The sequence below is a fragment of the Ruditapes philippinarum genome, unplaced genomic scaffold, assembly GCF_026571515.1.
Source record: "Ruditapes philippinarum isolate M1 unplaced genomic scaffold, ASM2657151v2 ctg3953_1_1_1_1, whole genome shotgun sequence".
Classification (NCBI taxonomy): Eukaryota; Metazoa; Mollusca; class Bivalvia; order Venerida; family Veneridae; genus Ruditapes; species Ruditapes philippinarum.
Window position 1 is genome coordinate 3358 of NW_026852814.1, and position 26131 is coordinate 29488.

At 31.3% G+C, this 26131-nt stretch overlaps 1 protein-coding gene across 1 annotated transcript; it reads left to right on the plus strand.

Moving 5' to 3' along the window:
• The first annotated feature begins 2729 nt into the window (after nucleotides 1-2729).
• LOC132725261 (LIM/homeobox protein Lhx5-like) lies at nucleotides 2730-25766 on the plus strand. Its single transcript, XM_060710363.1, has 6 exons — nucleotides 2730-3621; nucleotides 5837-6039; nucleotides 14507-15096; nucleotides 19362-19521; nucleotides 21704-21862; nucleotides 24098-25766. The coding sequence occupies exons 1-6, from the start codon at nucleotides 3452-3454 to the stop codon at nucleotides 24295-24297; spliced, it is 1482 nt and encodes a 493-aa protein (XP_060566346.1). The 5' UTR covers nucleotides 2730-3451; the 3' UTR covers nucleotides 24298-25766.
• The last annotated feature ends 365 nt before the right edge of the window (nucleotides 25767-26131 follow it).

Genomic DNA, 26131 nt, shown 5'->3' on the forward strand with positions numbered 1-26131 from the left:
AAAAGTGGACATATATGTGTTACTTTGCATTCCCTAAAATATTGAAGTTAACTTTAAAAAAAAGTTGAAAAAAAGAAATATATTTAAGATTTTTAAAAAATGTCATGCATAGTAACGTCCCCTAGGGACATTTATGGTGCTAGACTGTACGAAAAAAACATCTCGATAAATACTGACTTTATCACCAAAATCTACAAATGTCACATGATAAAGTTGTCACGTGATAATGTTAACTGGAAAGTGATGATTACAACAATAAATAATGATTGACATACATTTTTATGAGTGTTTCTTAGGATTAAAATTCCATTTGATCTCTATGGTATTTTATTTGACAGACATCTCAACACACAAATAACAACAAAAATAAGAACAAAATGCGGGTGATGTTCAGTTGTTATATTACTGAAAACTTAACTATAACGGACGCTACCATCATAGCAGTGTCATAAAAATATTGAAATATTATACATGAACACAGAAATATAGACCTAGACATAGAGACTCATTCCCACTCCCACCCCTCGAACTCTCATGGATTTTGTTTCATTTGATTAAAGAAAACAGTCCAAAACAGTTGTGATTGATTTTTTTGTTGTTGTTGTTGTTGCTGCGATACTGCCCGACCAGAGCCATGTTCACTATTTAATATTTCGTTTGAAAAGATTCGCTTTAGGTTTTTCAGGAGCTTTCACATGAATTTGAGCCGTGTCACGACAAAACCAACATAATGGGTTTGCGATCAGCATGAATCCAGACCAGCCTGCGCATCCGCGCAGTCTGATCAGGATCCATGCTGTTCGCTTACCAACCCTATTACAAATAGAGAAACTGATAGCGAACAGCATGGATCCTGATCAGACTGCGCGGATGCGCAGGCTGGTCTGGATCCATGCTGGTCGCAAACGCACTATGTTGGTTTGTCATGACACGGCTCATTTATATTTGAAAGACCATGTCCTATGATTATACATTATAGAAAGCAAACGTCAAATGGCACCTTAGATTTGCCAATATCCACAACCTCTTGTTTCTTTCAATACATGGAATATCTGTAAGTACAATTTAATTATAATTTGAATTGTCCGTTACGACTTAATTTATATCAGGTCTTCCTTTGTTGAAATTGGTGGTAAATAATGTGCACAAAACATGAAATTTCCATTAAATAAAATTGAAATACAAACTTTATTTCATTTATATATTAAATGTATTTTATGTCTTGAATTAAAATAATTTCAATTTTATATAATTTTAAAATTCCATCGAAATGAGTCAGTAGCTATTACTATTTTTTTCACAATCGATATGATTCAACATTTTGAGACAAAAATTATGTATTTGAATTGTGATTTTAAAAAAATGTTATAATATTTTTTATATAAAAATGTCCAGTCAATATGTAAAAATAAAAAAGGAAACTTTACGTTTTAAGTATTATATTTATCACTCTTGTTTGAGAAGGTTTGGGTGGGGAGGGACGGGGAGGTTGGGAAAGTCATTGCATATGAAGTATATTATGAAATGTTTTCTTCTCTCCCTACTGTAGTGGTTGAGCTGTCTACGACGACAAATTTTCCAGTTCTACAGTTACATACAACGAATATAATTATTTGTTTTACACATTTAAGGTGGAGTCGAATGAAAGATTTACAAGTGATAGCGCGAAGATTTGCACCCGTGGCGCTTTGGGCTGAGAGTGACACGGTTTTGGGGCACTTTTACACCTAAATAGTGACATCTTTATCTATGAGATCGTCGTGAAGTTATGTGTTGATACTGACGGGATAAGATCAAGTTTTATTTAGCGTGAAATCTCAATTATTCGGTTATGAATAGATGATAGTATATTAATGGATAATTAAATCGCTTTATTAAAATACCGTTTCATTTTTTCCCTAATCTTATCGGCTGTGTTCTCTTTTAATCTTTAGTATAGATAAGATCATATTTAAAGAACAAATAATTATAAGAATTATTGGGTAAAATATCGCCCTAGTTTTAATTTATATTAAATGATACAGTAAATAGCTATAGATTCAGGTTCAAGGCTCGTCGGAAAAAAAATCAAATGAAATATAATAAGCATTTCTACAGATATAATATTTCAAATTAAAAACTTAGCTTCTAAATATAATGTAAATAATATGAAAACGACTGTACATTTAAGAGCAATTTTAAAAGATACTTAATAAAATAAGATAACTCAAAGAACAGGAATTAAATTCAATGATTTCTTTTGTTTGAATCTCTATCTTGTTTTATTTTAGACAAAATGAAAATGACTTTTCCAGTGCGATTTTTTTCACGATGAATCGTTTATTAAATAAAAAAGAATAACTTTTGTATATATATATGTTTTATTTTACTTCGTCGCTTTTTATTAGGTTAATATTATTGAGAAATGAAATGAGTTGTTTCGCACAGTCGGATTTGGTTTTCACCTTTTTACTTATACGCTCGTAAGTTATCATTAAGATTTTAACTTAACGCACGCCGCTGTTAACACAAAGCCATCATTTTTAAACAAAGTAAATTTGTCTCTATCTATTTCCCCCTTTTTTGCATTTTAATGATTTTTTTAATATCAAGGCCCTATGCTTTTTAGTTTCAATTTATCATTTTATACACAATAAGTACAATTCTAGCCAGTGTGTCCACTATAAACCAGAAACAAAAATATGAATATGCGACGTCCATATCAAGGTAGTATTACACGTCTTCTAAACATTATAAATGATGCTTATTTAAGTGAATTAATAGCTTTATCACTTGATATTCTTCCGTATTCAAAACCGATTTATCAAAAACCATGAATGTATAGATCTCTCAGCAGACGATATCCTATTTGAACTATTTTACTGCCGGACTTTTTTCATTGGACGCGTTCGTTTCACTGCGCAACGCCTCGCGCTCATAAAAATGACAGATGGGTGTTACTGGGCGGCGTTACGAGAAAAAGAATAACTTGCCAGGGGTTTCTATAGTTCACACTGATACGATATTGAGCAAATGTTGTATGGCTGTCCCAGAAAGAAAAAGCATTTATAAAAAGTGAATTTTAACCTGCGAAAGTGAGTGGACAGCTTGAGTTTTTATGAAATACCGAACACATTCGAAGAGACAACTTTCATAACGTGTACGAAGGAGAAAATTGTTTGGATTACTTTAAGAAACTAACTGGGAAAATAACAATTTAACCAGAGAAAAATTGTGAAGTTAAACAGGGATTTTACATTTGTACGTGTCAAATACATTTTATTCATAATTTGAAATCAGATCAAAGACATGTTTATAAAATGTGGTGGTATACAGTAACGTCAACCGTTATCTAACGTAGTGATCATCCGGTGTTTTTTTTTTTTTTTGAAAGAGAATAAGTTACATTATTTCCTAACGTCACAGACGTTTTGAAACAGTCAAAGTGGCGATCCAAAACGTAATATCTACAATGCAGCTGTGTGCCGGGTGTCAGTGCCCAATAGTGGACCGATATTTGTTGAACGTTCTTGACAGAGCCTGGCACGTTCGCTGCGTGCAATGTGCGGACTGCGGGTGTGCTCTTAGTGATAAGTGTTTCTCACGGGAAGGGAAGCTTTACTGTCGCACCGACTTTTTCAGGTAATGAAGCAAAAGAATGATGTAAAATAAAAAATAAAAAAAAATATGTGAAAACAAGAACAAAGTCTTAAAATGTTAAAAAGAAAACTTCCATTGTCTTGTTTAAATGACATAGACGTTTGAAATTCTCAACTTATTATTATAAGCGTTTAGCTTTACATTAGAAATGCCTCAAGGAAATATTCTATAATTTTGTAGGGCATGAACGGTACGAAAATGACATTATAATTGAATCAAGAAATGTCTTTAAGTTGTATGCAATTTTAATAGGAGTTTTCGCTTTAATCAAAATTTTCCCTAAATATTTTTATAAGCTAACGCGTTATTAATACGCCAACTATTCGTATGCGTTTAAAACATATCTAAGTAAAAAATCAAAAGCAAAATTTTATTAGCAATATAAGCTCGGTGCATGTTAATGATATTTTGAATTAATGAATCATTTGCTAACATATAATATTCAGCTAAAATTATCATTTTCATCAAATGTTATATACGAATTACATACACTTATGTATAATATTTATATATATACAACAAACAGATCTTTTCTTTGATCTTTTCTTTCAATTTTACCTACAATAAAAAATAAAAGCTATTTGTATCAATAAATTTCTGATTAACACAACAAAAAACATATATATTTACATAAGCATTATTGAACTCTTTATATAGAATAATTATACATCATATTAAAACAACTTTCAGTCCATATCAAACGTATTTATTGTATTTTTGTTAATTAAATTATTCAATATATAGAGATAATAAAGATATAGTATAAAGTTGCCTATCTGTTATCTTAATGAAAACTTAATGGCTTTAGGGCACTTGGTCATTAGGTTACTGCAAAAAAAATGTCCACCGGAAAAAAGGGGAAAAAAAGAAGATTTATTACATATCAATATAACTTATAAGTCTAGTTATTTTTTTCCTCTGTAGACACTGTTTTTAAAATTTAATTTGGACTTTTTTTGCATGTTTTATTTACATATTTATACTGAGATATTTCGAGTTTTCATGTTTTCTTTCTAAGGTTTTCACATGCAGACAACATGTATATGATTCTTTTTGTAATATTTTTGCAGTTGAAACGTGAATTATTTTCCTCATTTTTCTTTTTCAAAATTCAAAATCTTAAATATCTCCTTTCAAGTTAACCATAAATGCGATATACATGTACAATTTAAATATTTTGCTTCTTTTTTATTTAAAAAAAGTTAAAAAGATACACATTCCTCTATTATTTATCCTTTTCTGCATGCTGATATTAAGTTCAAATATACAAAAGGAACTTTGAAACGTCAACCATGTTTGAGGGATATTTTCAGTGATACATAAACTATATATTATACATTAAAATTCAACATAATTATACATGTACCTTATTGATAAAGTAAATACCTTTAGCCGTTACTTTTTGTCAATATGCTACTTTTTCATGATTTTCATATTATTATTTTTTTTGGTAGATATGTAATATAACATTTCTTATAATAATTGTAGTAATAATTTTAAATTTAGATGGATTTATCTGTAAGAGAGTGATTGATTATTTAACATATATAGTCTGCAGAATTATGTGAAATATTCATGATTATACATACAATTCATTGATTTATTTTCATGAAAATAAAGAAGTGATATAATTATTGTATAACTCATTAATTGATAATGATTTCATGTTGTGTGATGTGTATAAAACAACAAAACACAAATGCAGCAATAGTGTTATAATGAAAGGTAAAATGCATTAACTAAAATGAATAAAGTAGAGCAAGATTGGCTGAAAGGAGACACCGATAAGAGAATGTTGCAACAAAAAACAACAGAAACAACAATAAAACGTATAGAAAACGAGAATAATACGGGGGCAAATTGTTCATTTATTATTAATATATACTTGTAATCATTTGAATGAAACAAAGTCTGTTTTTTTAATTGTTAATAAAATAATAATGACATTTTCCCCACTTAATTTATTTATATATTTCGGTTTCAATGATATCTAGAATTCGTATTTAATTCGGTATACTCTGTCACTTAGTGTATGTGATATTCATTTGGACCTACTACTGGTTATATTTATGCTTACTTGAATTTTATAATTTACGGACCTTGGCGAATAATACCGGATTTTAACGAGTCTATGAGGATGTACAGTCCTAATATCAACGTCTAATTACTAAAAATTCATAACCTTTATTATTTCCAGGAGATTCGGCACGAAATGCGCAGGTTGCTCTCAAGGCATTTCTCCAAATGACCTTGTACGAAAGGCACAAAGTAAAGTATTCCATCTTAAATGTTTCACATGTATGATTTGCCGGAAACAACTGTCCACCGGGGAAGAGCTATATATCGTTGGTGAAAACAAGTTTCTCTGTAAAGATGACTACATACAACATAAGTTAGAAGGTAGGCAAACTTAATTGTATAATTATCCCATATCAAACGAAACCTACTAACCACCATGTCCCCATTCTATCTCCTCCTGCCACAACCCCTACCCCCCCCCCCCAGTAAATACATCAGCAAACGTATCTGATTGTTCCACCCGAACAGACAAAAAATTGTTCCGTTCAAATGTCAGAGCAAAGGCTTCGAGCACACATTGCTTTATTTTTTTACAACAAAGAGCCGAGTGGTATTCATTTTAGTGGCATTCGTTTAGCCTAAAGGCTTCGAACAGAGGAAAACAGACAGTCGTTAAAAATAAAATTGCTACAAAACTCAGTTTCTTGATGTAGAATGCACATAACATTTTTTACAGATGTTTTTATTCTGTAAAATAAAAAAGAAGAGTCGGAGGCATTTGGTTCCTATCAATATTACAGGTTACTTCAGGGGCAAAGGGATCGCACGTTCTACCAAAACAATCTGTTTGCAATCTGGATCATTATTTTTAAATATTTATACCTACATGGAGAAACTAGTTTATAATACACATGCAAAAATTCCATGAAGGGCACGCGCAGTTTATACTCATGCTCAGAAAATAAAGTATTCTATTCTTTATAAATCTAATATAACAATAAACATTTGATTAAAGGTGAGACGTAATGTAGAAACAAATGTACGTCGTCTGTTGTTGTTTTTAAATTAATATAAAATTCAAACATTTAAAGAAATTGGTGAACTCTTTTGCAATTTTGTTGAACGCATTTGTGTAACACTTTTGCTCCGGCCTTTTAAACAAACGTACGGCTATCAATAACCTCTCCGGAAGTTTACTTTCGACAGTTTCAAACTTTCAGTTGCCCCGCTGTGAGCATTTTTCTGACACCAAGCGCCTTGCACCTCCACTAGTTCTTACACTATTCAAATTGTTAAACACAGAACCGAAGCTTAGCAGCTGTCTGTGACAGACAAAACAAAGGTGCTCCGCGTGAAGCCTCGTTGCGGCGTACAGCATCACTGTACTCGATTAGAACAATCCGGGTAGTGCAATTGTTCTCGAACGTCGAGTAGTGACAATCAAGCGCAGCCCACTGACCTGCGTTCCATTGATTTTTATGAAAAATAATGTAAAACGATATTGGCTCTTGAAATTTAAGAGCAACTTAAGAACCGCTCGAGATTCTTGTCAAATAAATTGACTGAGGCCTTTAAAAATAGCACAATACAAACTCGGACACTTTTGGACCTTGGTAACCATATAAAGTTACTTTTCTTTTTATGGATGATAACTTTTTGATTGCAAATTTCTTTTGCAAAGTCTGTTACATTAGTGGTATTTTTACAAAGAAATTTCTCTTTGGGATTTTCTGACAAAACAAGGGTAGATAGATAACGGTACTTAAACGCAACATGCGCATAAAGTGCTATTGTTTTGCGCATAAATCGAACAGTCCTCTCTGCACTAAAAAAAAACCAAACACAACGATATAGATATTGAGCTATTCTCCAATTAGTTATTCAACCCATCAGGCTGAGACGTTTTCTAAGAACTTATGAACGAGTTATCTTCTCAATCGTAAAGGAATTTCGCCTGGATTTTGTTATTTAACTATTTGTTCTTTTCAATATTTGCTACATGTCCTAGTAATTAAATACTAATTAAAGGGTCGACCAGTAATTATCATGTCTTCTTTAGCCACGTTTTTCTTTGATATTATTCAGTGATGAGAAGTACATGCACCCGTTGGCTCAACTAAAAGCCCCGATATTGGCAGATTAAACCGTAATTCCATATAATTTCTCGTAAAAGGTCCTTGTTTACAATTAGAGGAATGGCGATTAATCAATTAGAAACGCTGTTTGATGTGTGTAAGATCAATTTACTGGGCAAGGGTTAAGTACTGGTTGAATGAATGGTGCAAAATATTCTACGATAGACACTGATGCTGATCTAATAACAAGTTTTTATGTTTTCGCAAATGAAATAATTAAATTTCGTACAAATGTTACGTTAATTTACCGTCGCTTTACACTGCTCCGCTCAAAAGCTAGACCACTTAAAAACATTTCAAAGTTTCATTAAAACATTATGCTTAATCATTTACAACCATCAGGGGCTGTTGAAAAGACCTTAGATTCACAGTGAACACTGGGATAGTTATATCTGCAGACGAGAAAACTGGTTTTCGCCCTATGTGTATTAAGCTTTTCGTACTATTTTGTTCAGCATTACATTCTGTATGCCTCATTTATTAAAAATGAACGCTTTTATCATACATTTGCGTGTTTCTCCTTCTTTTTTCTAGTAAGGCAGAGCGGTACGTGTAAAAATGTATGCATTTTTTTTACACATTTGCACAGTGTGTAATAAATACGGATCTATGGGTTTTCTTCTAAAATGAAAAATATTCACTAACTTATATCAAGCATAAAATTTATTCGGTAGAAATGTTGATTTTTGACAAGGTTTGACAAGTCTAGTTGAAGCATTTCATTTTGAATAGGTATCAAATTCAGAAATCTTGAGTAAACAGTCCCCGTTGTTCGTGATTTGGAGTCGCACAATAAACGAGTCCCCAGAGGCATTTAAACGGTGTCGCGTTTCTTTCACATACAATGAATTTTACAAGAGAGAGGTCTTTCCTTGACTCACTTACTGAATGTCACAAAATTTGGCAAATTTCTTCTTTTCCGGGAGCCTTTGTACCGCGGAGAATAGTTAGCGCACCTAACCGGTATTTTGTAAGTTCATTTAACGGAGATCCTTTCACTCTGTGTTTACTTTAATTGTGAAAATGTTCAATGTAAAAGTATTTATCGAAACTTTGTGCCAGGACCTGTTCGCAAGTGTCTAAGATATGACATCTGCAGCAGTCAATATTTGCTTTAAACGATAGATATTGCATGAAATGTCCAGATATTATTATGATAATAAGTATATGCATGCATATGTATATATGTTAAACTCCTCCCTTTTGAAAATAAAGAAATAAGATTTGTAAAAAAAATGTAGGATAAAACGTGTTTAAGCATCAGCTTCTGGTTTGATAATTTTTCATGGTTTTTAAAGTGTTACACGTTTTCAATTGCCAAATGTGAATGTGTAAACTTGCTTAAAATAAATGTTGCTGTTTTTTAAACCTACAAACACATAATTAAATAATATCGAAAAGAACAACATGATCTGTTTCTAAAACAAAACACAAAATATCAGGTTTTGTGTCATTAATCTGGGACAAAAAATAATTATTTATTAGTAGTTATTTTTTGTCCAAGCATTAATGCATAATTGGTTCCTGATTTGAAATTAGTTAAACTCGCATTAAATTTAAAATGAAATATATTTAAATATATAAAAATGCTTTCATTTAATATCTTTAATTTAGTTAACAATTAAGAAACTAGTTTTGATGGAAAGAAAACAACGCGAATGACCCTTACATTCAAGTCTAATCAAATATTTACAAAATTTAAGTTAAATTGTTTCTACCATTTTAAGTGTTTACTACCGGGAATAATCGCGCCGAAATCTATATATAATTTATATAATTTATTTTACTTTCTCTTCTAAATGTTTTGAAAATCCCCTTGAAAAATCTCCTCCAACTCAAGACACTAAGTAAATATGAACAAGTGGGAAGAATGTTTCGCAAAGGTTCGTGTTGACACGATTAAATTTGACCAAGCTACTCGATTCATTCTCAAACCATTGTTATTTTATAATAGTAATATTAAGCAAACACGTCAAATAACATTTGAACAGGATTTGTAACGCGAGATTGTTACAAGATTTTTTTGCCAAAAATTTATACTGCGTGAATCCGAAAATTGAAGCGACTTACATATCTATTTTCTATATTCATTATTTTTTAAATCTGAGAGTTTTTTCAACTTAATTAAAAATTATTTAAGGCGAACACAACTCGTGATATACAATGTATATTATGTACGTTCATCTTATTCTTTCAATGTTATCTTTTATATGTATTTATGAACTTTTTGACGTATGCAAAATGAAAATTAAAATTCATTGAATAATATACTATAAAATAGATTCTATTGACATATAATGAAACCCTAGACAATTTTGATATATTACTATCAATATATAGATCATAGAATCTTGTTTATTTTATTTAAATATTATATATTATACATGTCTGTCATAAGCTATCATATAAGTATTTTCATTTTGTTGTATATATATTCATACAAAATATATAAGTACTTTAATGCATGCTAAATCACCAAGATTTGATTTTAACAGCAGACTATGTGACTTATGATTTGTTTTAAATTTTTGAAATAAAATCTAAAATTTGTTTGAAAGTTTTGATTTTACAGACAGGACCGTTTTTTTGTGGTTATATATTAAGAGATTTATTTTGTAAAAAAATAAATTTCAATAATTATTTCTTTACTTAGAAATACCTTCCAATTTCACAATCAACTTACTTAAAATTATATATATTATTTTGTGGGGAAAAATACAGTTTGATTTAAAAAATGTAATAGTAACGTTTATTAATAATCAAGTCAGGAAAATAATGTGCAAAAATTCTACTTCGTCATGTCGTTAAACGTTTGATACTGATAAGCCATTACCCTGTTCTCAAAATACTGGTCATCTGTTGAAAAGAAAAGGTTCGGTTGCCTTCGTGGCCTTAAATAAATATTTCATTAACAAGGTGTCAAGTAAATGATCATAACATGGAACATATAGCATGTGCGCGTCCATCAATCAATACCCCGTTCAACAGATTTATGTGCCGGCAAATTGTCCAACATTTCCATTTGCTTGGCACCGAGTTGTTTTACACTGTTTTCATATTTAACGATCTATGAAAACCGTAAGGACTTACGGCGCAGTTTAAGACCCGTGGCTTTAAATAAAAAAGTTAATCAAAATCGGAGGTTCTTTGTATTTAAAAAGAACGAAATATACGCACGGGTTTAATGATAAAACGGATTGCGTGTTCTTAAAATGTGATTCTATATTAAAAAACAATGCATTCAGATTATTTGAAATTAAAATTTTTGAATAAAAGAAAAATGCAAAACAAAAATATCGGCAGTTTATAAAACAGAAACAAAATAACAGAAAGATTACATTATAAAAGGTATTCTTTTATCGGCTGATTTTTTTTGATACATACTCGTATATTAGTTAACACCTTTCATGTCAATCATTTTTTAAAATAATTGATGTAATTGCCCTTAGTTTTGTTGAAAACATACTTTACACCCCCGATTCATTAATTTCTGTGTAAAACCACGTATCAGGATTCCTTATCGTCCATCTAAAACGATTCTAACAACATTTAACTCTCTCGAGATTGAAGATTCCATAGAAGTGTAACTTGTCTTGTCAATCACACATTCTGGACTACTTTACGACAACCGTATTCACGTCAAAATTCTCTGCGGATTTATTCTGACAACCGGAAACTGCCGCAACCATTTTGAAATTCAAATTTAGTATCAGCGGAACAATTATGTATTCATTTATCAATAACATTGCGTGTTCTTTTGTCACAAAATGTTTCAACTATTTTTTTTCAGTCATGCAAATTTTCAAAGAGGAAAAAAAACTTTTTTCCTGCAGTAGCACTGGCTTCTTTTTTTCTTTTTTTTTTGCTTGAACTGAACGAATGGTTTATTTTTAAACGCGTAATTATTTTTTAATTACACAGAATTTCAATTCGTAAGTTTTAATGTATATAACAGCAGACAAGGATTTAAGAAGCAGAAATCTTAAGAACCCTCATATAATGTAGTTCCTAGCGTCCCCCGTGACTTGATCTAATTTTAGAACAATGTGATTGTCCTTTTCAAAACAATTCAAGTGTCCTAGCGGATGAATAATGGTACAAGGGGATAAAATAAGGTCAAAGATGAAAACGATGTGGCTTCAAGATAAATCCGTCCTTCTGTCGCATGAATACCAAATCCGCCAAAACAGTGGAGCATCGCGCATGAATATGCAAATGAAGCTTGCAGGATATATTTGCGGAATAAAATAATCCTAGTGCACGAGGGACCGTCGATAAATTTATACGTACAAAACACTTTTGTTGATGTTCTTATGTAAATGAGTATTGAAGAGGACTCTGAAATGTTAGGAACAAGGCTTAAATGGATCACGCGAACAATATCCATCCGACATAGTTTTAGTAGCCACTGATTTTAGACGATTACACAATAAAACATGTACACGATATACTCGTACATCTGTTTATATACAGCTCATGTTTAGTTTAAATATTTCGGACTGCCTACAAGAAAAACAAAGTTTTGACTTCCTGTTTAATTATAATTTTAAAATTTACAGTGTTAAGTGTGTAACATATCCTCTAGTTGCTAAACGCGAAAAGAAGGCAATGCTTTTAGTTATATATATCCATTTTAAAATTTAACTTTCAAATTCACAAAAGTTTGATTACATTTCAGCATTCAAATTAGCACTTCATGCATAGGTTTCTCTGAATATTATTTCCATCGAGTGCTATAATTATAATAAATGTATTTTTCGCATAACTGTTTATTCATATGGCTTGCAGAGTAAATAAATTATAACTGAGAATGACATTAAGATATGTGCTAAAGACTTGCAATATGTTTAACTTACTACAGTTTAGAATTTCTCTTTAAGGTCCATCAACTTTTTGACGCTATACAAACAAAATACTGACAACGTTTGCTTTTCTCTGGCGCCTACTTTCTGGAAACAGTTGACTACATTTTAGTTTATATGTTTAACCGTTGCGGGATTTACGATTATGACGGAGTGAGCCGACATTGTCAATGCATCATTTTTTAAACAACGTAAAAAAACTCTTCAACACCACTATGATCGTATATCGTTTACACGAACACATATATAAATTTTATATCTTATTAAAATCAATTGTTTCGGCAGTGATTACCATCCCAATTAAGTAAATACAGGATTCTGTTGGTTTCTTTCCTTGCGGAGTGCATTTGGAACGTTGTTAGTATTTGTTACACACATTTTATCATCACACCCTTTCTGCATCATCTTTATAAAATCATTCTATTCCAAATGAAACACATTGCAGGTAGAGAGACACATGAAAAACTGAAACAACAAACATTTAAAATGAACATTTGGCTCATAAAAATATATATATGAATGGCATTAAATGTTTAGGAGAACTTCTGAAACTTTCTGATGGATAGTGAACCCAGTTTACTAGCCTATGTTAGGCTTGGGGGCGTATACATGCATCCTAACTAATCTCTTCACGTGTTGAACATCAATGGCACCGGTCTGAAATTGTTTTTGTCATTAAATGAAGGTATCGCCTAATAAATAACGAAAGCCAAACAACATCAGTAATAAATAAGTAATTAAATAGATGTAAAACACAATAGTAAACAATAACACCCGCCAAGTAAACTGGTAAAATGTACCTGCAGAAGTCATATACAGGGAGTAAAACTCACCATTTATACCCGCTAAGTTAAGAAGCATGATGGCAATGGTTTTGGCATACAAATAAACATTTTTGCAATGGTTTGTTCTGCAAGACCGTGAAGTGCCGTAGAAATACCAAGACTCGTCGACATGCATCGAATATCTGGTTTCAGGTCGATATGTGCCACCAAAGTTGTTAGGTCTATTTTACAGAATATGAGCTTAGTTAAGATACAAAAAATATTCGGAAATTCCTATGTATGAATGAAAGTCAATTATCTTTTTTAACATTACCCTCTTTAATATCTTGGTAGAAGAAGAAAAAAAACTCGTTTATAAAAAATAAAGTAAACGAGTACAATACTGTAAAAGCTCCAGTCTGTTTTGCAGTCTGGTTCTGAGACGATTTAATGAGCACAAACGGACAAGAATGGAGCAAAAACGACAAAAATGTGCCAAAACATAAAATGTATGTTTTTATAGACGTAGACCTAGTTTGTCAAGACCGTCATCAGTATGGTAATTGTAATGATTTATAGAAACCATGACAACTATAAGACATACTTGTTATGATTTATCTCTTTGGTTGCGGAAACTGTAAATGCATTTACAGGAGAAGCATGCCATAGATTATCTGATCTTTGCTACCACTGAAATTTTAGCAGAGAAATCAAAACTTAACAAATGGCAGAATGCAAGGAAATATAAATTGTGTAGATTACATTACTGCAACTGCATTATGTATGTAAGACGAAAATATAAAAAAGAGAGTAATGGAGTTTGTTCTTATAGATGACATTCAAGAAATGAACTCAAGTGACAATGATTTTATAATATGAAGTTTAATCAAAGTCGTGAAATTATGGTAAGGGAATAACATAATTTCCCCCCTACCCTTTTTGTCGTATATTGGCATTTCTGGAACTTTCTAGAAAAATCTAATGATTCTTTCAAAAAAAACGAACAGGTCAAGAAACGATGAATGTTACCTGTTATATAATCACCCAGGTTGATAAATATTTATTAAAATTACATGTATTTTTCCAGGTTCAGACGGGGAGGACGATTCCATGGATTTTGACAGCACGTTAGATAGTCAGGATAGTGAGAAAGACATTTTTGGAGATGAGAAATCTCATATAATAAAATCCAATACGAACCAAAACGAAGATTTGAAAGGTGCAGATATGCTATTGGACGCGAACAATTCTTTCAATTCAAAATTCAACGGTCATTGTACATCGCCAATAAAAATGGAAAATGGCTTATTATCGGAACATCAAATTTCTGTTAAACTGGAAAGCGGGATGAACGGTTTAAATGAAAATACGCCACCGTCACCGCATAGCCCGGATATAAACATGAATTGTGGGACGACTTCCGGTCCCGGAAGCGACGAAAGCGTTGATATTAATGACAATATTTCTTGTGGTGATATAAACGATAATGATGGAGACGCAAATGATGCGAATGGAAACCATTCTGGTCCCGGTAGTAAGCGAAGAGGACCTAGAACAACAATTAAGGCCAAACAATTGGAAGTTCTCAAGGCAGCGTTCAATGCTACACCAAAACCAACCCGACATATAAGAGAACAGTTGGCATCAGAAACCGGACTAAATATGAGAGTTATACAGGTAAAATGCTTATCATTTATAAACATTTCAATGTCTTAATAATTATTGTCATTGATTGCTAAGATATATTTCCTTTGATATATTCCATGTTGACCAATACATTATCATACGCCTAGCTTACAAATAAGGTGTCTTATATGTTATTTTATTTGCGGATAAAATTAAATATAATAATGTTCAATATGAAGAATGGAGACTACATTTAATAAGCTTTATAGGAAAGCCATAAAATTTTGATTTATTACATAGTTTTAAAATATTAATCAAATCTTATTGCCGTTTTATTAATAGACACATCATAATACGCTGTTATCTCCTAAAAAAGATCGTTATGAGAAAAATAACTTACAATATTTTGTTACTTTAAATGTATTTTTATTTTAATTCACATGAACTAAAACATTACCCTGGCTCAAAAAATCATTTTATAACAATTAAAACAAAACTATAAATAAATTCTGTATAAACAAAAACTATAAAAAAAAACGCGGAAGGAAATTTTAATGCTCCCAGTGGCTTCTTGCGCACCATTGCCTCAAACCGCTACGTCAAATAACGCTCGACAGGCGACATTATAAGCAACAAAATGGCGGAGTTAGAGGACATTACGGTTTGCGCTAATGCAATTACGTCGGGTAAATAGTTTTTTTCACTCGTTCGTTTACGAGTTGTGGAGAATATGGCGTGTCTAGTAGACTGTAGGATCTTTTAATGACGCGAGCAGACTTTCTCCTAACGTATTTGTTCTTCTCGTTTCTCCTCGAAAAAAACAACAAAAAAACAGAAATAATGGTTTAATTATGACGTAATTTAGATAAATATTAAAAAATATAAAACACTTTTTTTCAAAATTAAAGGATGAAAAGGCTCGTTTAAGTTTGACCTGTCCAACAAGTTCCATTGGCAATATTTCTAAAAATCAATAAACCGAAAATTAAGTTTTGAGAGAAAACATTTGTTTCGTTTTTTTCTTCTTCATTTTCTATATCATATGTTTTGAAGTTTGACTCGTAAAATTTGTAACATTAGTATTTGTCATTAGATATAAAAAGTCATGTATATCTGAAAAAAACATATAATGTATAAAACATATATTTAGATAGTAATGCAACTGTGTGTAATCAATTAGTATATTGCCAGCCGATTTGCCGATTTATTAAATATGTCCTTTCTTCCATGAAGAGCAAAAGTTAACACCCAGCCTTTTTTCGCAAATGTACAGAAATATAATGACAAAAATATATATAAACGTTTTGATGTTTAACTCTTTTGTAGATTTCACACACCGCACAATATTTCTCGGTTTTGTTAACGCAGTTTTTTTCCTCTTTTTTCTTCATAATGATGTTTTAATGAACAACAAAAATAAACACGCCGCACTTTTAATCAGACACAAAAATCTAAGTTCATTTACAATATGAAAACACAGCAAGCTAGAATGTGAAATAAGGCTTAATCAACCCTGCGAAAATTAGAGAAATATTAAGTCTATCGTATCGTCAGTTCATTCTAAATACATTTTCCTTTTAAAACAGTCGCCGAAGCGAAATGAAATATAAGTTCGACGTTTTATATGTTCTTCAAACAGAATATCTGGCAACAACTGGAGCAAATCCAGATTAGAAACGTCAACTTTTCTTTAGAATTTTGCATTTTGTACGAGGATGATGATGAATTTTAATATCACTGTGATACATGGGTGGTATTTCATCTTAAAACTGATAACCACGTGACTTTCAAAAGAGTCTGTATACGAAAGGTGATTAATGAGCTATACCGGTGAACACATGTTAACGACTACTCGTACGATTTACAAAATACTTGATCTACAAGATACATAAGACGTCATTATCTGGCGAATTATTAAAAGGTTTTAATTTCCACACCATCTAAATTGGCCTGTCTTAATATGTTTTTTAATCAATGGAAGCTGCCTAAAATGATAAGAAACTCCAGAAAAGCAACTTCATGGTCGAAACAAAGGTCAATTTGAACTGAAAACTAAATTACATATATGAAAGGCACAAATATATTTCATGCATTCTTTATATCATCATTTTTCTATAACACAATTACACTAAAGGTATGATTTTCGCATTTTATATCAGATTTTTATACTTTGCTTTTTTTTTTCAAAGAGCTTTCCAAACATTGGCGTTTCTAAGCATTGCTCGTCATATTTACCTTATAATTGCATACTAGTAAATTTGCTGATTCCCTTGCCTTTTAGCGCAGTTTATCTGTGTATAAAGATGATATTGTGAATTTCTTCATAATAAAGTATGAAAGCTTTTTGCAGGTATATATGATGGTAATATGATCGTAGGCTTTCACATCATTTAAACGCCTTGTCATTTTTGTGACTATGTCTTGTTTATTTACTAGACATCAGTAGTAAATAGAAGGATATGTCATCGAACTTGTGTTACAGTTGTATTTTTACCTGCCATTTCTCGTCGTAAGGACAAAAAAAATCTGAATTGTATGCTCTGGAAAAGTTTGTTTGAACTTCACAGGAAAAACAACGTGTCTGCAAAGCTCGTTGTGGGATATGCCGTCTCGGTCGGTTAGACGCTCTTTGTAACAAGAGCACCGTACACCTACTTTGCACCGACATCATCCCCTGGGTTACTAAAACGCTTGATAACTGTAGAAAGTCATACAGAACGATAACAAAAACATGTAGGTAACTCTGATGCTTCAATTCACGTGATCAAAGGAACGCGGGAAAACTGATATAGTAAAAGAATCTAACTCATCCGAACAGCGTTAATTGTGGAAATTTGGAACTCTGATTATGTTCTTTATAGCAATTCTTCAACAATCAGAAGTAGAATTTGATTTTTCTAGTTCTTAATCGCGAATCATAACTTGCGTTTTTGAATACCACAGTATGCAAAAGATATTTTCTGCTGAAATATTTGCATGTATCGGTGTATGAGATAATCTAAAACCGAAATATTACAAGTGTAGCATATCTGCAGATAATTGACTGCATACGGAGAGAAATTTCTTTGTTCTGAATAATACAGTTTCTTTTCTTTTTATTTGATTCTTTTATATCAACAATAACAAACAATACTTATACCAGGAAACATAAACTACTAATCGGGAGTGAAAAATAATGCTTTTTCCCTATTATTGTAAGTCTTCATTTACATTGTCGTATAAAAGACCGAATAAAGCCAGACTACTACTAGGAACCCATTGTCAAGGGCTATATGAGAAGACTATCCATTGTTTCTGATGCTCGTGGATGTTATATCTGGATACAAAAGAACTTTTACTAATTGTGTAGGAAGGACTGTACTGTTTGCAGGTGTTAAACTTTCCGTAAATACCTATTACCACCTAAAACGCCTGTCGCAGAAATCAAATGACCAATCATTAACTCCCCTTGTAGTCCTCTCCAGTAATAAGGTAATAACATGTTGTGAAAATAGGCGGGCGTTAATTTGCTGTTATCCTTTGCAAACTTGTCACGTGGAAAGACACCACTAAATTAGACAATCAGTATCGAGTACAAGAAAATTGTTCGTCACAAGCTGGCCGGGATTTGGACATAATGTCAAACCTAATATAACCTTTCATACATCGTATAAAGATAAAACGTGAAATATTTTGCATTTTATAAAACTGGCACCTTCTATACCAAATCATTTTCTGCAATTATAAAATGTTGATAACATGTTTAGTTCATAATTGTATTTAAGTATCATTCTTGTAGTGAAAAATATAAGCACAAAGTGCCCAATTCAGATACCATAAGAATGTTCTATACACAATGTCTAGATTTCTTTGTAAGAAACAAAATACAAATTTCCTTGGTGGTAATGTTAGGAACAAGACTCTGATTTACGTGACAAAGATATGGCTTTTGTCTGGTTTGGCTGAAAAGTGTCTTCATTTGACAGATTATTTCATGATAAATGTTTGTATGCTTCAAAAACCTAGTGGTCACATGTGTTTAAATCAATGATAAAGGTTAATATGAAAGACGTACGGATGTTTTCAGTTTGCTAAGTAACATATGTTATGATCGATTAGTTGTGTTGACATGTAATTTGGTTCTTTTTGACGTATCTTTAGACAGATAAAAAAAATAGAACGAAAAATTTTTGAATAATAAATTTATATTGCAGGAAATCAAAGTATCACCTGCTCATTTCGTTTCAAAACGAAAATGCTGGTTTCTTTTTAAACGAGATATTGAAAAAAATCACGTAATTTAATAAACGGAAGTTAACTTTGAAACTTTGTTTTAGGTATGGTTCCAAAACAGACGGTCTAAAGAACGTCGGATGAAACAGTTAAGCGCTCTTGGGGCCAGGCGACATTTCTTCAGAAGTCCACGGCGCATGCGCGCCCTCAGGGGTGATTTGGATGATGCAGAGATGATGGGACCCGGATTTGGCTATTATAATGGTTAGTTTTTTAAAAGTCTAATTCATGCACGAAATCTTAGCACACTGAATAATAAAAATATAGCTGTATTCCTTTTTTATCCAAGCATTTAAGTTTCAAAACACTTGTTACGCATTATTTGTTGATGCTTTTGGTCACGTTCATTCCGTAACTTGTTAAAAAGGAACATAACGCACCATTTATTTACCCTGCTGAGCGGAGGCCATTTTGTCACATTGAAAACTGAATTTAAATAAACTTCACAAAATGCAAATTTTAAAATTATAGGTTTACATTTTAGACCCTTTTGTTATACGGTGAAAATATAGATGTTGTTCTTTTGAAACGCCCTTTGAAGTGGGAGGGGAATTGTCGTGGTATTGGTCCCCTGGCGTTTTATGTTTTGGCTTCGCCGCTGGGTGCCGGCTTATGGTCCTTAAATGGCAGTCTTGGATGTCGTAAAAATGAAATTTAGTCTCGCTCATTGTACTAAAGTGTGAACATATTGCTGTACTTGTTTCATTCGGGGAGTGAATGTCGTTAAAATTTATGGAAACGCTTTACGTCTTTCGGCCTAAAAATTGTCGTTTGGTGTTTTGTTCGTGTCTTTCATTTTGCTGTAAATATATTTTATGGGAACATTATGGGATGCTATTTACAGAAATACTAAAAGAAGTTTTATAAATATTTGTCGGATGGTCTGTATTAAATTTTTTATTAGCCAGTCGTTATTACTTTGCCTGGCGACGAATATTATGAAAAATAATAATCATAAACAAGAAGCACCTTTGATCGCTCAAAGTTATGGTTTTTCCTGTCTGGAACCATGTAACATCGAGCATGGGATATGAAGAGAAAAATTGATAGACTCAAGGAGGGAGTACTGAAAAGACGTATAATTTCCCGATGATATAATAGTATGAATAAATCCCCGTCCGATCTATTAAAATATTTTACACTTATGCCTAACTTCATAAAATATTAACGTATATAGGTCACTTATTAAAAATATTGGCATTGCAATGACAGATTGGAAAAAGAAGACTTTTTACGGCAGTTTCCCGTTATTTTCGCACAGTATGTTCTTTTCAAACCTGACAGGACGCAATTTTCATTGCTTATTAGTGAATACACAAAAGAGTTTTTAATATTTTTCTCTCCGGAGTTATAAAAGAATAACGATAGGAACAATAATTCATAATCTTTATACATTTTTAATTATACGAATCAGGATTATCCCAATAGAAAACTCAGTGTGCCTTCTAGAGATGTCTAGCTTTGCTTAAGAAAACTATTACATATTTTCTGGAATTTATTGAAGTTTATATCTTGTGATTTAAGATACGGATAGCTGAGTGTTTACGGTTTTAATTACGGTAATGTGTACATATTCTCAGTATTTAATGGACAATTACTTTAATGTGCACTCACATAAACCATGGGATAAATACGTAAATTGATGTTACGTGGTAAATACTTATGCAACAACGTCTCATAAACTTTTCTGTACAAGAATATGCAACATTTTTATAGCTGCAAATCGTACCGACATATAACATGTATTTGACCGATTTACAACTAAATTTTAGTATTTAAGGCAAACTATAACTGTTTTATAACACAATAAATACAATTCATCATTAGCTTATTTTTTATCTCTCCAAATTTGATATTTTTCATTCAAACTGACATTACAATTACATTTTATTACATTTATATATGCACATTACAATAACATAAAAGAAGTAGTAAATACCTTTGAGAGTAAAGCCATTATCTTTAAAAAGATGTGCTTTTATGTGCAAGTCATACATAAGTTAGCTTTGGTATACACACATATGCAAAAACTGCATTGCTGATTTGAAAGAGTAACTAATAACAATCATGTAAAAGAGTAAACAAATGATGCTTGTCGTTATTTGGTTCCACGACGTTTGCGCAAAATACTGTCAACACAGGACAAAGAAAGAAGCTGAAAGAAATAAAAATGAACGATGTAAAAAGAGTATAATTCAAAAGCTAGTATAATTACAAACTAATTGTACAATAAACTAACAAAATCGTTCTGTTAACTAAATTGGGTTTAATGTTATATCATTTCTTAAAACAAAACGTAACTTATTGTGTCTAACATCAGTTCGGAACCCATTTCATGTAGATTATGAACAAATGATTAAAAAAATCGATCTCTTTTCTTTTGCAGAAGGTGAACCAGATATGTATGGTAATTTTCCACCTTATAATACGTTTTACCATGGTCAAGGCCCAGGACCAGAAATGCCACCTGGAAATATGAACTTCATGATGCAGAATCCACGTGGTACACCCCCACATATGGATCATGGAATGATGGCTTCGAGAGGTAAGTCACGAGCAAAATGTTTAACTTGTATAACTACTTTAGTTTTATAAATTCTTAAGGTGAATTTATTTTAATTAAAGGTTATAGCTTACTTTGACATTATAACTCGTTTATCTTTTCTTATTCATTTTATTGTACAGCGATCAGGGTTAAATGATCATAGAAATATGTAAAAACAAAGTGAATGTGAAAACATACAGCATATGGGACGTGTACATCTGTGAGACACAATATGGCGCTTTTTAACAAATCATTTTTAAACATATTAATTATGATGAGCAGGAAACGACAAAAGTTTCAAATCAAACGCAAAATAAAAAGAGGAAGTTATCAGTCTCCAATTAACTAAATCAAGGATATATATATTTATTTTTTTAAAAAAGAAAAAAAAAACATTTCTGTTTAAATTTTCAAAAAGAAAAGTTGCATTGTATTTTGAAAAATATATTTTCAGATGTTAAAAAGCCTTAACTTTACATTGTAAATAAAAAGTATAACGTAATAAAGTTGCAAAGAATTATGTTAAAGGCTTCGAAAATACACGTAGAGACTTATCTACATAAAACAATGGTGCCATGGCAAAAATTATTAAGTATTCCCATGGCAAAATTTAACAATTTCTTTTGTCATAGTGAAATAAAAACATTTAAATACAAGTTGTTGTTAATACATGCACATTATAATTTTTAATTAATCTAAGAATTAGAATGTTCTTTAAACTGTATGATTCTAAGACCCATGAAAATCTTTGAGCACGACTTAAGATTTGCTTATTTTTTCGAATGCCTTAGAGCATAAAGTGTATGTTCAAGCTTTACAAACAATGCTTATTTCTTCTATTTATTTGTATAAAAAAGAATATGATGAAAACTTATATCACCAGAGTTATAAGTATATTTGTAAATGAAGAGATATTGCATTTATAAAAATAAAAGAAATGTGCTAAAATGATATAAAATTTGTTACATGTTTGTATGTTTTATATGGTATTTTGATGTAGTAGATATTGTATCGTACGCTATGGCATTGATAGGTTTGTGTGCGTACAGAAGTCTGTTTTAAATGATTAGGTCTATACTCAGTGTGTCTTTGATCCGTGTTTTATACGTATACTTAATGTACATTAGTAGATCAAGCAAGATATTTAAATGGTTCTTTCTCTGACGTTATACGCACGTAAAGTGTTTCATTCGGAATATCTCGTTTGTTTTTGAGCATATACATGATGAGACATTGATACATAAAACGTGCGATATAAGATTATATGATTTATCTTAAGATATCGCATAATTTTACTAGACACGTAAAATTATGTCATAAATACCGGCAGCATTAACGTCGATTGTTAACCTCTTACTGTGGCACATATTCTGCACGTTTTTCACGTGATCACATATGGAGAAGCTTAATTAAACAGATGCAAAAATCCTGCTTTATCTTAAGACGCATTAACAAAATAGAAACACTATGGTGCGCAATAAAATACTGTTAAAAGAACCACACACAATTTAGAAATTAAATGCAGTTTGTGAAAAAAAAGTCGCCTCGTAGTATTCGAGGCATTGAAACCGAAATTTTGATAAATATGATATCGTTACGGTTGAGAAAGTTAACATTTTGGAGAATAAACATAAATAAAATACTTCACATACACACCGTTGCCTATCTGTTTAGAATGAAAATAAATACATAGTTAATAATTGTACAATGTAACATGTCTGTATGTTTTCAAATGAAAAATAAAAACGTGCTCTAAAATATCAGTTCTTTCCGCTTCAACGAATGACATCAAAATAAATGTAAAATGAAATATTATATAGATGTAAATCACTGCTATAAAATAATCACTTATGTCGCTAACACCCGAGTTTAATGATAAATTTTATTAAACGTTAACCAAAAGAAGTAGTAACACTACACCAGACACGCATTGTTTTAAAAACTATTGAACAATAATCATCTTCCTGCTCAAAACGTTTGAATGAATCGGACCCAGATGTATGAAAACAAAATATCGTACAGTACAATTTTATATGCATGAAAAAGAAACAAATATACTACTTTGAAGCTACTAAAACTATGTTTCACATTAATATGAAACATTTTAGATCTTTTGATTAAGCAAGAGTCCATCTAGAATAATGTCATCATCGAGATATTACTAGTATAACATTACTATATATGAAAATAGCATGTAATTATTGAAAACTAATATTGTGCTATATATATTTACAGTTGGTATGGTTCCAGATGGACAGTTTATGCCCGGGGATATTCTCCCACCGTCAACATCACCAGAATCAATGCACAACATCCATTCTGAGGAGCAATTCTTGTCAAACGGTCCTGGACGACCAATGATTCCGCCATTTTCATCAGCGTCATCGTTACAAAGTTTTCCCGGTAGACCGGAAATGACATCAGAAGTGTGGTGATGACGTGTTACTGTTATGTTTACTAGTAAACTCATACTGACACAAATATTTGTGCTAAATATAAGTTTTAAGTAGGATGTGTATATGTTTAAAGAGTAGGCACAGAGAATGTGACTATGGGGACGTATTTCAAGAAAACGACACAAATATTGACATATCGAACAAAGTATGTCAAATGTATGCTTTAATCAAAAGTGCTTAAAATAACAATTGTGAAAAAATCCGGTTTTACACATTGGCCACTTTAATCAACTGGTCAACTTATATCTATGTTTGGACATTTTGTTACAGCATGTACAAGAGAAAGACGGCAGGATATTATAAATGTTCCATTCATATATTTAAAATCTCACTTAATATAGCAACTCATTCACAATATGTTTCAAAATCACTTCAAATCAGCACCCTTGCAGTCATGACATGGGCAGCTTAGCCCTGTGGAAAGAAAACAATAACAGGACAGAAGTTTTCGGTATCTATTTACAAGATGGGTTTTGAAATTCAAACTTCTTTATTTTGTGATATATTGTTTAGTGGGTGGTTTATATGTACAGCATATATTGTGCTATTTCACTTTATGAATATTGTTGTTTATGTTTTTTGACAAAACTAGATGTATATATACACTCAGTCTGATTGACGTTTACTCAGAAACTACATTTTGATATAACTCTTGCATCAACAAGACACAACTTTAAGTTATACTCATTGATCCTTTTATTCATTTCAATCTCACAACTCCATTTAAAAAAAATCAGTCGTTTCAGTTATATTGTAAATTATATCAGTGCATAATACCACTTTTGCCAAAATGTTTACTAAAAAGATTTCACCAGTCTTAACAATCTGTAAAACGTATTTTGTAACAATAGTAAGTGACAAAATGCATTTTCCTAATTATGTTTTAAAACCATTATTAAGTCACTGAATACAACGGTCATTTAGAGATGTCCATTAAATTCATTTTAAACCTAATCAAAAACACTTTGTTGGAAATGACTGCAAAAGAAAGCAATGCATTCTAACTTTTGTGATTTGGCAATGAAAGCAATTCTTCATTGAAAAATGTTTTCTTTACTTGTATTTTGTTGGTTCTGAAACAATTTCCGTAATATATGTTTTTGCACTAGAACTCCATAAATGTTTTAATTGAGATGGTTAAATGTATCAAATATGCTATATACTTTTGACCTTAAATAGCATAAAAATCCAGTCTTTTAATTTTTTAATTGGCAATGAACAGTTGTATGTATTAAATCATACAGTTGTATGTAATGGATTCTCAATAAATTTCTAAATCTGTATAGAAAAAAAGTTAATTTCAATTTATCTCAGTGCATAATTGTTTTTGTCCTGAGAGTGAATGCTTAATTTTCTATAGTTACACGTTTTCTTTTTTGTTTCTGTGAGTATGTGGTTTTATTTCAAAGAGATATATTATTTATGAAAATAAAATTGAAAATACCAAATGATCTTGTGTCAGTTTTTATCTTCATATCCGGTATTTGCAAAACAGTCAGAATTTCAAAGGAAGAATTGATTAAAAAAGAGAATATTATCTTCAAAGTTCATGCCGATAATTGAGTAAAGAAATATACTAAAAAAATCAAACATTCAAAAATGTCATTGCATTGTAAAAGTCATGGGAATGTATAATTATTCTAAATACAGATGACTTTTTGCATGTTTCAGACAGGATATGACTTATTCTCATAACCACTGATCCACTTTCAAAATTCTATTTTGTTTAGTTCCGCCTTTGTTTTCCCGTTTAGGGCACACACTTTCTATTACTTGGGGACCATACGCCGCTTTTCATGGAATGGCACAGTAG

What these genes read in the sequence shown, in the direction of transcription:
- LOC132725261 (XM_060710363.1), top strand. Translation starts at nt 3,452, where the DNA reads ATGCAGCTGTGTGCCGGGTGTCAGTGCCCAATAGTGGACCGATATTTG. An exon ending in TGTCGCACCGACTTTTTCAG is followed by an intron (nt 3,622 to 5,836) that starts GTAATGAAGCAA and finishes TATTATTTCCAG; the next exon opens with GAGATTCGGCACGAAATGCG. An exon ending in CATACAACATAAGTTAGAAG is followed by an intron (nt 6,040 to 14,506) that starts GTAGGCAAACTT and finishes GTATTTTTCCAG; the next exon opens with GTTCAGACGGGGAGGACGAT.